At 38.8% G+C, this 16,511-nt stretch overlaps 1 protein-coding gene across 1 annotated transcript in view; it reads right to left on the minus strand.

Annotated features, from left to right (window-relative positions):
• Positions 1-2,333: 2,333 nt before the first annotated feature.
• Positions 2,334-16,511, minus strand: part of LOC129719029 (mRNA-capping enzyme) — a 217,950-nt gene continuing 203,772 nt past the window's right edge. The window contains exons 6-7 of the mRNA XM_055670367.1: positions 2,608-2,798; positions 2,334-2,553 (exon numbers count right to left, since the gene is read on the minus strand). Coding sequence (XP_055526342.1) covers positions 2,435-2,553; positions 2,608-2,798 — 310 coding nt within the window. The 3' untranslated portion in view covers positions 2,334-2,434. The remainder of the gene's footprint in view (positions 2,554-2,607; positions 2,799-16,511) is intronic.

Here is a 16,511-nt window from a genome sequence, read left to right on the forward strand (position 1 = left end):
GCATTGATTATGCTGGTCCAATCAGCATCACTAGCCGCAAATCGAGGGGAGCTAGCGCCAGCAAAGGCTACATTACCCTTTTCGTTTGTTTAGTCACAAAGGCTGTGGCACTAGAGGCGGTATCTGACCTTAGCACAGGGACATTTCTTGCTGCATTTATAAGATTTTCCAGTCGGTACGGACTACCGGCACGAGTCTACAGTAAAAACGCTACAAATTTTCGGTCTGCGGCTTAGCAGCTTAGAGAACTCAACACCTTGGTTAACTCTACTGAATACAAAACAACCGTAGAAGATTTCCTCGCGAGCAAGGGTGTGGAATGGAACTCCATTCCTCCTCGCTCCCCTCATCATGGCGGCTTGTGGGAGGCCGGGATAAAGGTTGCCAGTTTCTGTCAAAAATATCAGGTAATTTATTCTACACATATGAAGAACTTTCCACTCTGCTAGCGCAGGTTGTCGGCCTATCGCTCCAATTTCGAACAACCCAAGTGATCCGCAGCCGTTGACTCCGGCGCATTTTCTAATCGGTCGACCGTTGACAACAGCGCCTGAAATCAAGCAACTAGAACGACATATCACTTCGATGACGCGAAGGCAATTCGTTCAGCTGAAGGCATAGGAATTTCGTGAGCGTTGGCAAAGGGAATACGTGTGGTCAATTCAGTTATTCACTAAATGGCAGCAATCAGCCAACAATATGAAGGACGGCGATTTCGTGCTCATAGTTGGAGAAAATGAAAAACCGAAGCAGTGGCCGCTTGAACGGATTGTGGAGACGTATCCTGGCCCAGGTGGATTGGTAAGGGTTGTGACCGTGAAAACTTACCACGGAGTGACTCAAAGAGATATCAGACGACTAAAAGTGGTTCCACTAGATAGTGATGAATTTGTACCTGGTCGCTTAGGCAATAAAATTTCGAACCGGAATTTGGTGGGCGGCTTAGGGCATCTTCAGCGGTGATCCAAATCGTCGTTTTGTTCTATTTTTTTGAAACAAACTCAAATTCACTGCTGCACCGGTGGTATAAATTTTGTTTTATACCAGATCTAAATTGAAGAAATTTGAAACTGGTATACGTTTTGATCTATTTTTATCACTTTTTGGAACAAGAAATAGATCGTTCTAAAACCCTTTGTACCCTCCAATAGGTGGGTAAAATGTCATATTTTAATTGAGTACCTCATATTTAGCTATTTCCATATGAGCATTTTGCGAGTGTTGGGGAATAAACAAAACAAAGATTTTTTATGACAATTCACAATTCATTTTTGTGGCTTTTCTGAATAAGAAAATGAACAGGTTTGTCGTTTTTGGCTTCAAGGAAACCGACCAGCAAAAGGGGGAATTCTGGAAGACCTTAACCGTAGGTTCAACTACTTGGTTTGCAACCATCAGCCACTAGGATAACAAATATGTTGGCTATTTTCTTAATCGCCCTAATTATAGTGGGACTAGAGGAGACCGTAAGAGGCCAGAAAAATGTTCCTTGAAGACACTGAACTGAAAACGTTCAAAATGCAGGCTTGTTTCAATATCTTCAAAACCGAACCCAAGTTTAAAGAACTGTAAGATTCTGATAGATTGATGAGACGAAAATGGAAGATGAACATCTACGCGACCAAATATTTTTCGCTATCCTCCGACGCCCTACTTGTAGCAGAAATTTTTCGATCATACCAATCCATCCTGAGAAATGTCACTGACGCTCGGGTCAAACCGTCAAATCCATAAAGTCTTGTGGAATCGTTTAATGTGCGTAAAAATTATCGAATTTCCGTTTGTTAAATATTGAGTGCTTTTTATTATAATAAGTCTCATAAACTGATAGCATGGGGTATTTAATTGTGGACACTGTGACAGAAGTCAGCGGTTTAAAACAACAATATATACAACACCGGTGCGGAGAACGAAAAGTTGGTCTATATTAACTGGTTCTATTCAGGTTTCGCTGGTGTAAATCTAGTATAAAGTTGTTTTAAAAATAGACCACCGCTGAAGATGCCCTTATGGACAAACGAAAGCGGCAAACAACTCCGACAAAATGCAGCCGTCTAATCTCACATCGGAACCATTCGAATTATTGATACCCTGCACATTTATTACAATACTTATTATACTCACATTGTTACTCACACTAGTTAATAAAGTACTCATGAAATCAGCAGCTCTCCTAGTTCACACGCGTTTGTGGTCTACTTCGTCCGTCGCGATTTTTTATCGTTTTGATTAGGCCATTAGGCAATCGTCCCCCCAATACCCTACACGTGGACTGTCTCATGTATGATACAAAATTGGATTATTGGCTTTCAAAATAGATCTTACAAAATATGTTCATTAGTTTATTTTTATTACTGCGTAAGGTCGTATTAATGCCGCATGTTAAAAATAAACCATGACACTTAATTAAAAATGTGAATGTAACTTCTTGCAGTTATTTATGGAGTACGGGTGGAAGGTGTATTCTGGATTGGTCATCTTTATACCTCTGGGTATCGATGAAATTGAGAAGAATATCCGTGGTTACAGGATACAGAATACTATTGAAAACACCTACAACAAATAATGTTTAACTAGGATGTAAAAAGTGAATTCGATTATACTTACTTTTAGCTGTGTTATAACTATTTGGAAATGATTTATCTGTTCGTTCGCGCATGAAAACCCATTTGTTGTCTTCATATTTACATTCAATAATTTTATTGTTCAAAGCAATGAGATCCTTTGTCAGTTTCATTTGACCAAAAGGAATATCCAGTCCACCTACAAATAAAAGCGCAATTTTTTTGTGGACCATTCTGAAATATAAAAAGAATGTTACTGTAGTTATTATTATAAGCGTAGCATAACGTGCGTTAACGCCAGATCAGAGCAGTAGAGCTCTCGCTGGCGGGTTCAATTTTGAGACGTTTGAGCAACTCTAAAAAGACAGGCTTTAATCGACCATTTTTAATTTGCTTGAAACTTTGCAAGGATGGTTCTACGGACAAAAGATGTCATTTTGTACTATTGTTTTTTTTTTTTTTTTTTGACGTGGGATTACGTCTTTATTTTCTATACTGGGATGCATTCAGTAAAAGGGAAATGAAACTGGCAAATGTTGCGTCAGAATTCAAGCGATAATAACAGCATAACCAGATGAATGATAACAATAACCAATATGTTGTTGTTGGATAGATAAAATGCTGGACAATTTTGTAATACGCTAGTTATTACTATTATTTCATTGCTCAGCGCTGAATATTGATAAAAAGTTTCAAGAACAAATTTAGGCGAACAAGAACCAATCACATGCGAGCATTCCTAGCACAGACAACATGAATAGACACCAATCATTCCCTCTGATATTCTCTTTATCAAAAGAAAAATTGACAGAGTCTCCCCGTCCCAATAGGTCAATTTATGTTTGCTTCCATCAGGGATGTCATGTAGAAAACCTCATGTAGTTTTTGACGAGTTTTCTACGTAAAATACCTCTGGTAGAATACCTAATCAAAAACGAGTAATCTACGAATATTCTACGAAAACCTATTGTGAAAACCTGCAAAGTGATTTTTGTGGTGTATTACATACAAAATAAACCAAATTTAAGTTAAAAAATAATATTTACTTTTATTTATTTATTTATTTTTGTGTTTAATTTAATAATTTTCAACATTCCAAATTCATTGATTTCTTGCGATTTGTTTATATCGTTTGAAATTATTGGTTTTATCGGAATGACAACATCCTCGACTTTTGCCTTTAGTACATCACTTCTATTCTGGAAATACTCATATTGAGTGGTATTCAGTTATTTTCGTTGTTTTCCAGAAACTGAAAGTGGTCATCTTCGAATTCAAGATGGTGTCCAGGGTCAATGCTTGGCTTCTATGCATTATTTCGATTACGGAAATATTCATATGTAGTAGTATTCGGCTGTTACCCAGAAGTTGCCATCTTACAATTCAAAATGGTGTCTGAGGTCAATTTTTAGCTCCATACATCATTCTGGTTAAAGAAACACTCATAGTGGGTGGTATTTGGTCACTTTAGGTTATTTTTCAGAAACCGAAAATCACCATTCGGGATTTTAAAATGGCATTTGGAGACAATTTCTGGCCCCTGAGCGTCATTCTGGTTTAAGAAACACCCATAATATGTGTTATTTAGTCATTTTCGGCTGTTTTCCAGAAACCGAAAGTCACCATCTTAGAATTCAAAATGGTGTCTGTGGTCGATTCTAGCTCCTGTGTATCATTCTGGTATCGAAGCATCTCATATTGGATGGGAATCGGCCATTTTTGGCTGTTTTTCAGAAACCGGAAGTCGTCATCTTACAATTCATAATGTTGTTTGAGGTCGATTTGTGGCTTCAGTGCATCATAACAATCCCGGAAATACCAATATTGAGTGTTATTTGGTCATTTGCCACTGTTGTTTAGGAACCGGGAGTCGCCATATCAGATTTCAAAATGGCATTTGGAGACAATTTCTGGCCTCTGAGCGTCATTCTGGTTAAAGAAACACTCATTCTGGGTGGTATTTGGTCATTTGCCGCTATTTTCCAGCACCAGGAAGTCGCCATCTTGGATTTCAAAATGGCATTTGGAGGCAATTTCTGGCCTCTGAGCATCATTCTGGTTAAAGAAACAGCCATATTTGGTTGTTTTTGGGTCATTTTCGGCAGTTTTCCAGTCACCAAAAGTCGCCATTTTACAACTCAAAATGTTGTCTGAGGTCGATTCGTGGTTTTAGTGCATCATCACGATTTCGGAAATACCCATATTGGGTGGTATTTGGTCATATCTCGCTGTTTTTCAGAAACCGGAAGTCGCCATCTTGGATTTCCAAATGGCATTTGTAGACAATTTTTGGCCTCTGAGCGTCATTCTGGTTAAAAAAAAAACACCCATTTTAACATTTTAGGTGGTATTTGGTCATTTTCGGCAGTTTTCCAGTCACCGGAAATCGCCATTCTACAACTCAAAATGTTGTCGGAGGTCGATTTGTGGTTTCAGTGCATCATCACGATTTGGGAAATACCCATATTGGGTGGTATTTGGTCATATCCCGCTGTTTTTCAGAAACCGGAAGTCGCCATCTTGGATTTTAAAATGATATTTGGGGACATTTTCCGGATAGAAACCGGAAGTTTCCATCTTAAATTTAACAATGGCGTCTGGAGTCGAAAATTGTTCTTGCTCTCAAAAACCTCAACATATCAAATTTGGTTCCATTTGCCTGATTACACTGTGCTACAGCGATTTAGAACTTCAGAAGGGACCTAGTGTAGGTTGTAGGTCTTGTTGTGTATAACATTCGCTCATAATAGAAATTTTACAAACACCCTCAAAATCTGAAGTTATGGTCAAAATACGGTCTTTTGGACCTATTTTTTAACTCAGTCATCTATCAACCGATTTTCAATATTCAAGCAGTTTTAGAAAGAAGACAAATAGAGCTTTCAAAATATATTCAGGATTTTACTAATATCAATAAAACATGTTGAGTTATTTGAGTTCAAATCTAATTTTTTAGACTTTTTCAAGCAATTTTTCAATTTAATTTTAAATTTGCCGTCTATTTTTGTAAGAAACATACCACAAATATACTATAATTTTAAAAGTATATTCAATTCTGAATCAATTTAAAGTAGTTTTGTGAAAATCGGTTGATATTCGGTTAATTTATATATTTTTTAAGAAAACCAGTATTTTTGGCATCTATCGCACAATTATTTCACGGGGCTACAAATGATGAAAAAATGCAAGAACTTTTGATATGACTTAGTGTAGGTTGTAGCTTTAGTCAAGTGTTACTTGGGCGTTTACTTGAAGTTTTTCAAATACCCCGAAAATTGTAAGTTATGTTCAAACCCTGTTTTTTACCTTAGCTCACATTTTTATGTTCGATTCGGTTATTTTTCAACCGATTTTTCATATTTTGGCTGTTTTGGAAAGGCGAAAAATAAAACTCTTGAAACATATGTCATATGTCTGAAGAGTTCACCTATATGTGATAAATAGTTTTAAATAAAATAAGATGATTTATGTTAAATAAAATAGGATGATTTTTTTTCGAATTTTACCTATATGTGATGAATAGTTTTGAAATAAATAAGAGAGTTTATGTTATTTTCAAATTTTCCAAATTTATTCGCAATTTTTCACACATTTTTGTAATGAACGAGCTTTAATTGCTGTAGAATTTGAAAAGTACATTTAGTGCCAAACAAAAACAGTGATTGTTTTTTTATGAAAATCTGTTATAATTTAGCTGAGAAATGACTTGATGTTTTCCACCATATACTTAGGTTTCATCAAACCATTTCTCAGCCAAATTTTAACAGATTTACATTAACAACACCTATTGTTTCCGTTTGGTACTAAATCTTACAGCAATCGAAGCTCCATCATTACAAAAATGTGTGCAAAATTGCGAATAAATTTAAAAATTTTAAAATAACATAAACCATTTTATTTATTTTTAAACTATTCATCATATGTTGGTAAACCTTTTAGACATATTTATATATTTCAAATGCTCTATTTTTCGCCTTTACAAAACAGCCAATTTAAAAAAAAAATCGGGTAAAAAATAACCGTATTAAAAATAAAAATGTGAGCTAAGGTAAAAAACAGGGTTTGAACATAACTTATAATTATTAAAAATAAAAATGTGAGCTAAGGTAAAAAACAGGGTTTGAACATAACTTATGATTTTCGGGGTATTTGAAAAACTTCAAGTAAACGCGCAAGTAACACTTGACTAAAGCTACAACCCACACTAAGTCACATCAAAAGTTCTAGCATTTTTTCATCATTTGTAGCACCGTGAAATAATTGTGCGACAGAAGCCAAAAATTCTGGTGATCTTAAAAAATATATATCTTAGCCAAATATCAACCGATTTTCACAAAACTACTTTCATTTGATTCGGAATCGAATATACTTTTAAAATTATAGTGTATTTGTGGTTGAAAAAATAGACGGCAGATTTAAAATTCAATTGAAAAATTGCGTGAAAAAGTCTTAAAAATTAGATATAAACTCAAATAACTTAACATATTTTATTGATATCAGAACAAACCTGTATACGCTTTAAAAGATTTTTTTGTCTTCTTTCTAAAACTGCTTAAATATTGAAAATCGGTTGATAAATGACTGAGTTAAAAAATATTATATGCGCTGAGGTCCAAAAAATCGTATTTTGACCATAACTTCAGATTTTGGTGGTGTTTGGAAAATTTCTAGTATGAGCGAATGTTACACTCAACAAGACCTACAACCTACAATAGGTCACTTTTTTCTTCTTGCATTTTTTTTTTCATTTGTAGCACAGTGTTATTTCTCGAGATGTGCCGAAATTTTACGCTTAAAAATACAATACCGTTGCGTGACTTCCTCCTAACAAAAAATAAGTCCCGCTTGTCAATAAAACTGGCCAGAAGGAAGCACGACGAAACATCTCCAGGGAATTATACTTGGTGATATTTGGCAAGAGGAACGAGTATCGGTATAGTAGAACAGTAAGCGTGTAAGGAAGAGTATCACATTACACACAAGAACTGATGAACAATAATAATAAGCATGTAGAGTATATCCTACCAGGGACTTCTTCTTCTAGGTATCCCTGTACGCGCAGTCGGCGCGGGATTAAAACACCAGATTAGAGCTGATGATAATTAACTTTTATTTTGTACATCACTGCTTAAATATACCCTGCAGGTAACTCAGAGCGAAAGGCTTTTCCCCTTCGATCCGGTCACCACATACCTAGCTGTTCTATACTGGCCTATGGCACTTCTTGGCCTGTCTCTTTCTTGTGCTTAACTTTTAGTACATATAATTGACTACTTGAGAGCGCTATAACATGTGCTCCAAAACACGTGCACTAGCGTGAGCGCTAAGAACCCGCGCGTGAGCATAGGCGACACTGAGCGACGCTACCGTTTGTTGAGTTCTTTTTGTTTATTCAATGCCGCGGTAGCTTTGGTGACTATTCATCGCGGAAGGGAAAGTGTTTTCGCTAATGTTTGCATAGCAGAACCGTTCGCGGTCTTTCTTCAAGATTTTTCCTGTTTGCTTCACAAATGGTCTTGTTTTTGGTGGACAACGGCAGACGGCCGTGTCCCACTTTTACACTCTACCTGTTTTCATTTCATTCAACAGAAGGCTTACTGTCTTTCGGACTAAGCTAAAAATGTGCCGTATGACAAAACTCTGCGTGACGGAACATAAGGTATTTTCTGCGCGGGTGTGACGTCACAAGCATGCCACTTCTCAATAGCGGTATTGCTATTAACAGAAGTGCGGGATACAGCAGACACCCGGGCATATCTCACAATAGATCTACGATTCTGGTCGCAGTGAGGAAGTCCATACAGGAAAAAAAAGGTTCCCTTTCAAAAGAGAGAGGGGTGTGAAACTGTTATGGATATATTTGATACCCCTAAAAACATCCACCTGCCAAATTTGGTTCCATTTACTTGGTTAGTTCTTAAGATGTACAGAAATTTGTGTTTCATTTGCATGGAACCCCTCCCTTTTAGTAGAGGGAGGGGTGTCAAACCATTATGGATATATTTGTTACCCTTAAAAACATCCACTTGCCAAATTTGGTTCCATTTGCTTGATTAGTTTTCGAGATTTGCATGATTTTGTGTTTCATTTGTACAGGACCCCTCCTTTCCAGAAGAGGGAGGGGTATCAAACCATTATGGATATTTTTGTTACCCCTAAAAACATCCACCTGCCAAATTTGGTTCCATTTGCTTGGTTAGTTTTCGAGATGTGCATGAATTTGTGTTTCATTTGTATGGGACCCCTCCCTTCCAGAAGAGGGAGGGGTCTCGAACTATCTTAGTCACCTTTCTCGGCCCCTAAAACCCCTATATACAAAATTTCACGCCGATCGGTTCAGTAGTTTCCAAGCCTATATGGATCAGACAAACAGACAGAGCTGCATTTTTATATGTTTAGAAGATTTTTAATTGTGATGATTATTTTGTGTTAATTGAGAACGAATTTAACATTTAAGATCGTTGCTTTTAATCTCCATCGATTGAATTTGTTTTTGATGTGTTTCATAAGTTTTCAGATTAGAAATACCTCCTGTTTGCAAAATATTCTAGGCCTTTCTAGCCAGTACACACAACAAACCCATGTATGTTTAATTTTATATTCGAAACTTTATATAAATTAGTAAATTAAATTAAGTAGCAATTCAAAACCCAAAAAATGAGTAATTACTTAACTCAAAATGGAGTAATACTGTACCCAAAAAGTGAGTATCAATCACTCAGTTTTTAAAACGCCTTGTTTCTCAATTATGCGTATTTACGGAGTTACTCAATTTCTTTCTTTTAAAAATTGTCAATTTTCAGAGTCATCCTACTCTTTTCAACATCGCTAGAAAAAATATCTGAATATGGCGTTTTGTAGAGCAACTCAAGAGCTTTAATGTCATGTATAAGCCAAGTGTGCCAAATGGGGTGAAACAGCCCTAGAAAGTTTTTTTTTTTTCAAAAAACGTCAAAATAACTAAAATCACTATAGTTCCTGCTTGACTAAATAGATTTTATTGAAAATTTAGATTATCACTTTACCTTACCAGAGCTACCTACTTTACCAGAAGATACGCAATTTGGGGTAAAACGTTCGTTGATTTTTTTTTTTCGAAAAATGCCGTCAAAATCACCAAAACTGCAAGAACTTGGGTTAGACTTGATAGATTTACTGAAAATTTAGATTATTACTGTAAGTTAATACGAACTTAAGGGCAAGATGACAAAAGTGACAAATAGATTTACATATCGGAAAAAAAAATTTTTTTCTTGAAAAATACTTGGCGATTTTCGATGTACTATTTTCTCTACAGAAAAGGTCCAGAACCCGAAGTTAGCATTTTATGAACAACTACAAAGCTTTTATTTGGCGTTATATCCAGATGCATCTTTTGGAAACTGACTAAAAGAGACTGAAGTTTTCCTTGACTTCATGAAAAGCTTCAAACAAGGTAAAAGATATTATCGACATGACGGTTGCGAAAATAAATAAATCCAACCGGGGAGCAAATAAAATCGTTATTTGCACGATTCCCTGCAATATTTATGCAGGCAAAACTTAGCGTAAAGGAAGATAATGCTTTGATGAACGTTGAAGAACATCATGAGTATAAATTGTAAAGCATTAGTGTTCGAAGTCGTGATTTTTTCAAATGATTGTTCATTTTTATTGATACAACAGCAATCAGAGTAACATGAATTTTTGACCAACACTCTGGAAAAAAGCGAAGAATGACCGATGACAATAAATTTAAAAAAAATCAAATTAAAAAGATGAACATGAAACTCAAACCATAATTTACTTCATTTGCTTTAACAAAACTCGAAATATTGCAGTCTTTCACACGGGTAGAAATAAAATCTCGAAAACGGGCAAAATGACTCATGATTTCATGATTTGGATGTATTTACACCATGAGTAAAGACTCATGGAATCATGAGCCAATTGTTCGTAACGCACCCCGTGTGTTCCTGTTTTGCTGACATCATGAGCAACCATGATTTACGGGTCATGAAATTTGACTCATGAAATCGGGCGTTCAATTTATGAAATCTCCCTTTGACTCATGGAACCATGATTGTGATTTATGAAATCATGAAATGCGAGTCATAAAATATAGCATTTGGCTCCGGGAATCGAGTGTTTGATTTATGAATTTTTGCTTTGGCTTACTCTAACCCATGAAATTATGAGCTGAACTCGTGAAATCATGAGTCACGAGTCATGCAATTTAGCATTTGACTTCAGGAATCGGGTGTTCGATTTATGAATTCTTGCTTTGGCTACTGGAACCATGAGTTAGATTTTTGAAATCATGAGTTGCGAGTCAGGACATATAGCATTTGACTCATGGAATCGGGCGTTCGATTTATGAATTCTCGCTTTGGCTTCGGAACCATGATTTTGATTTATGAAATCATGAATTGCGAGTCAGGACATATAGCATTTGACTCCGGGAATCGAGTGTTCGATTTATGGATTCTTGCTTTGGCTACTGGAACCATGAATTTGATTTATGAAATCATGAGTTGCGAGTCGGGACATATAGCATTTGACTCATGAAATCGGGTGTTTGATTTATAAAACCTTGCTTTGATTTAGGAAACCATGAATTGAATTCATGATTGATTGGGCTAGTTTCATGAAATCATGATTTGTGCGATCCGATTCACGAAATCGCCCAATACGCACGAGAGTCACAAATAAAATAAGACTTTTTCTTACAATTGTCCCCCGAATGTTTTTAAAATAATATGGAAATAGTTTTTGTACGCGAGTAACCATTACTTTTTATAGAAAAACTTGTGTTAGTTTTCTTACAAAAGACACTAGCGCTATGATTATAAAACAAATTTTTCTTTTATTCTGTCTCTGTGATAATTGAACTAAAATTTAATTATTCTTCTCTGAAGGGTCACAGACGAAATTATTCCACTTGTGAAACGAAATTATCATTCTGTGCCGAACACGCATCAGTATCGGACGTGTGATCGGTGATCGCTCCGATAGAATATAAAACAAAAGACGTGTGAACAAGTGTTGGCATTGTTTGCCTGGTCGAGTGAAATAAATCCGGGTTCAAGGTCGCGCCTTTGTGCAACTGTTTCGCATCGTGACTACCAGCTGGTGCGTAAGCCGATTTGGCTGCTGGCTGAATTGTGCTACAGCAGTGGACGAGACACAAAAGAGGAAAAAGAAGAAGCCATCAGTTGACAGTGAGTTGTATCGCTGTGTGGAGTGATCTCACACCTGGCTCGCTGCTTGTGGCTGTTTGGTGCTGCTGTATTGGTGCTGCTGGCTGTAACGGCTGCAACTTCGAACGATCGGACAACCAACCTTACTGGAAGGGAGAAGTAAAAAGGTACGTGCTCTCGTCGGCGCTAGTGCGCTAGACTTAGCGGGATGGATGTAGATCCCTCGCCTCCCGCGCCACCATCCCCGAACCCCTCTGACCCTGACCCTTCTGTTACCCCCTCCCCTGTTCATTCTTCAGTCCCCCCTCGCCCCAGGCTTTACCCAGACGGAGCCCAGGGCAGCTATACTGTCTATTTTCGGCCAAAGGCGGGACCGAAATCGAAACAGTTGAACCTCTTGCAGATTTCTAAAGACCTGACGAAGGAGTAAAAGGGCGTGACCGAAATTTCCAAGGTCCGGCCTAACAAGCTCCGTGTCGTGGTCAGTAACCTGAACGAGGCCAACGATATAGCTTGCTTTGAGCTCTTCACACGCGAGTATCGCGTTTACATACCCGCACGAGACGTGGAGATCGACGGTGTCATAACCGATTCGAGTCTGTCCGTCGAGTGTATACTGGAAAGTGCCAAAGGGTGCTTTAAAAACAAAACCTGTCCCGATGTAAAGGTGCTCGACTGCAAGCAATTGCGGTCAGCATCGATCATCGGTGGCAAAACAGTATACACCCCGTCAGACTCGTTTCGAGTTACGTTCGCCGGGTCAGCGCTACCAAGCCACGTCTCGATCCACCGGGTTCGTCTCCCTGTGCGATTATATGTGCCTCGCGTCATGAACTGCCTGAATTGTAAGCAGTTAGGCCACACCGCCGCCTACTGCTGCAATAAGGCACGTTGTGGCAAGTGTGGGGAGAACCATGCGGATGATTCCTGCAGTAAAAATGCTGAAAAATGCATTCACTGTGGGGAGAGTCAGCATGAGCTCTCGACATGTGCCGTGTACATGCAGCGCAGGGATAAAATAAAGAGGTCTCTCAAAGAGCGTTCGAAGCGTTCTTACGCTGAGATGCTGAAGAAGACCGTTACCACTTCTCCCATTACATCAAACCCTTATGATCTGTTGTCCTCCGATGAAACCGATTCTGACGATTCACCAGCGGGAACATCTTACGCCAATCCTGGGGAGTCTAGAAAGAGGAAAAATATTTCCTCTCCTAAACTTCCCAGAAAAGGTCCTAAGATTTCTCAAAGTGAAATGAAATTTACAAGCAAACCAAACAGTGCTGCGGAAAAACCGAAGCAAACTCCTCCTGGGCTTGCAAATTTAAAGTCCCAGAAGGAGTTCCCAGCACTGCCAGGAACATCTAAAACCCCAGTTGTTCCTTTTGCACATCCAGTTGATGAAACAAACTCTGGATTAGTGAAATTTTCTGACATTATGGACTGGATTTTTGAAACTTTCAATGTACCCGATCCAATTAAAATTTTTCTTACAGCATTTCTCCCAACAGTTAGATCATTTTTGAAGCAGTTGACTGCCCAATGGCCCCTCCTTGCAGCGATTGTATCCTTTGATGCCTAATTCAACTGCGTATATGAAGGATTCTATCTCTGTCTTACAGTGGAATTGTAGAAGTATTTTACCAAAAATTGATTCGTTTAAAGTTTTTATAAATAAAAACAAATGCGATGCATTTTCCCTTTGTGAAACTTGGCTTACTTCAAAAATTGACCTCAACTTCCATGATTTTAATATTATTCGCCTTGATCGAGACACCCCATATATAGGAGTACTTTTAGGGATAAAAAAGTGCTATTCTTTCTATCGTATTAACCTCCCCTCGATTCCAGGCATCGAAGTTGTCGCATGTCAAATGACAATACAAGGTAAAGAGCTTTGTATTGCCTCAATATATATATTCCTCCCAGAGCACAGGTTGGGCAACGGCTGCTCTTTGATTTAATAGAACTTCTTCCCTCGCCACGTTTGATTTTGGGAGACTTCAACTCTCATGGCGTGGCTTGGGGTTCCCCTTACAATGATAACCGCTCCTCTTTAATCTATAACCTTTGCGATGACTTCGACATGACTATTTTAAACAACGGCGAAATGACACGTATCCCGAAACCTCCAGCGCGCCCAAGCGCTTTGGATCTATCCTTATGTTCGACGTCGCTACGGTTGGATTGCACATGGAAGGTAATCCTCGATCCTCACGGTAGCGACCATTTGCCTATTCTTATTTCAATTAATAACGGGTCAACTCGCATGCGACCAGTTGACATTCCGTATGATCTCACACGGAATGTCGATCGGAAGTTATATTAGGAAATGATTTCAAAAGCGGTCGATTCGATTCAACATCATCCACCACTTGAAGAATACAACCTCCTCGCGGGCTTGATTCTCGACGCCGCGTTGCAAGCCCAAACGAAGAAATATCCCGGCGTAACGATTAAAGAACGGCCTCCCACTCCGTGGTGGGACCAAGAGTGCTCCGATGTCTACACGCAATGATCCGACGCGTTTTTGGCCTACCAGAAGGGAGGTATACCTGGCGACTATTTACGGTATTCGGAGCTTGATACCAAGCTTAAAAGCTTGGCTAAAGCAAAGAAACGCGGATGTTGGCGTCGGTTCGTGAACGAGACGTCGAGGAAGACATCGATGAGCACTCTTTGGAACACAGCCCGAAGAATGCGGAATCGCGTAACGGTCAACGAAAGCGAGGAGTCTTCAAGTAGGTGGATATTTGATTTTGCCAGGAAAGTATGTCCGGACTCTGTTCCTGAGCAAAATATTGTTCGTGATGCGTCTCCGGGCCACGACGCGATAGAATCACCTTTTACGATGGCAGAATTTTCAGTTGCCCTCCTGTCCTGTAACAATAACGCGCCTGGGTTAGATAGAATCAAATTCAACTTGTTGAAGAATCTACCCGGCAATGCCAAGAGGCGCTTGTTGAACTTGTTCAATAAGTTCCTGGAGCAAAACATTGTACCGCAGGATTGGAGGCAAGTGAAGGTGATCGCCATCCAAAAACCAGGGAAACCAGCTTCTGATCACAACTCTTAAAGGCCGATTGCAATGCTATCTTGTATCCGGAAATTGATGGAAAAAGTGATACTCCGTCGTTTAGACCATTGGGTCGAATCAAATGGCCTACTATCGGATACTCAATTTGGCTTCCGCCGTGCCAAAGGGACGAATGATTGTCTTGCGCTGCTTTCAACAGATATTCAGCTGGCGTATGCTCGCAAAGAACAAATGGCGTCTGCGTTCTTGGACATTAAGGGGGCTTTTGATTCCGTTTCTATTGACATTCTTTCGGGCAAACTTCACCGACAAGGATTTTCTCCAATTTTAAACAATTATTTGCACAATTTGTTGTCCGAAAAGCACATGCATTTTACGCATGGCGATTTGGCAACTTTTCGCATTAGCTACATGGGTCTTCCCCAGGGCTCATGTTTAAGCCCCCTTCTTTACAACTTTTATGTAAATGACATCGACGAATGTCTGGCAAATTCATGCACGATAAGACAACTTGCAGACGACAGTGTAATCTCTGTTACAGGAGCCAAAGCTGCCGATTTGCAAGGACCATTGCAAGATAACTTGGACAATTTGTCTGCTTGGGCTTTACAGCTAGGTATCGAATTCTCTCCGGAGGAGACTGAGATAGTAGTTTTTTCTAGGAAGCATGAACCTGCTCAGCTTCAAACACAATTAATGGGTAAAACGATTTCTCAGGTTTTGGTACACAAATATCTTGGTATCTGGTTCGACTCTAAAGGCACCTGGGGTTGTCACGTGAGGTATCTGATGAAAAAATGTCAACAAAGAGTGAATTTTCTTCGTACAATAACCGGACAATGGTGGGGAGCCCATCCAGGAGACCTTATAAGGCTTTACCAAACAACGATATTGTCTGTTATTGAATACGGGTGTTTCTGCTTCCGCTCCGCAGCAAACACACATTTGATCAAACTGGAGCAAATACAATATCGTTGTTTGCGTATCGCCTTGGGTTGCATGCAGTCGACCCATACGATGAGTTTGGAGGTCTTAGCTGGAGTACTACCATTGAAAAACCGCTTCTGGAGCCTGTCTTCTCGTATTCTTATCAAATGTGAGGTCTTGAACCGTCTCGTGATTGAAAATTTTGAAAGGTTAATCCAACTTAATTCTCAAACCCGTTTTATGACATTGTATTTCCATCACATGTCCCAAAATATTAACCCTTCTTCGAATATTCCAAATCGTGTCGACTTATCAAATACTTCTGATTCTACTGTGTTTTTCGATACATCCATGATAGAAGAAACTCGTGGAATTCCTGATCATTTACGCGTGCAGCAGATCCCCAAAATTTTTTCCAATAAATATCGAAACATCAACTGCAACAATATGTTCTACACTGACGGATCACTTCTTGATGGGTCCACTGGCTTCGGTATTTTCAATAACAATTTAACCGTCTCCCATAAGCTCGATAATCCTGCTTCTGTTTACGTCGCAGAATTGGCTGCAATTAAGTACACCCTAGGGATTATCGAAAAAATGCCCACGGACCATTATTTCATCTTTACGGACAGTCTAAGTTCCATTGAGGCTCTCCGATCGATGAAAGATGTTAAGCACTCTCCGTATTTCCTGGGGAAAATACGGGAACATCTGAGTGCTTTATCCGAAAAATCGTTTCAGATTACCTTAGCGTGGGTCCCTTCTCACTGCTCGATACTGGGCAATGAGAAAGCGGACTCTTTG

Source organism: Wyeomyia smithii, chromosome 1 (genome assembly GCF_029784165.1).
Source record: "Wyeomyia smithii strain HCP4-BCI-WySm-NY-G18 chromosome 1, ASM2978416v1, whole genome shotgun sequence".
Taxonomy (NCBI): domain Eukaryota; kingdom Metazoa; phylum Arthropoda; class Insecta; order Diptera; family Culicidae; genus Wyeomyia; species Wyeomyia smithii.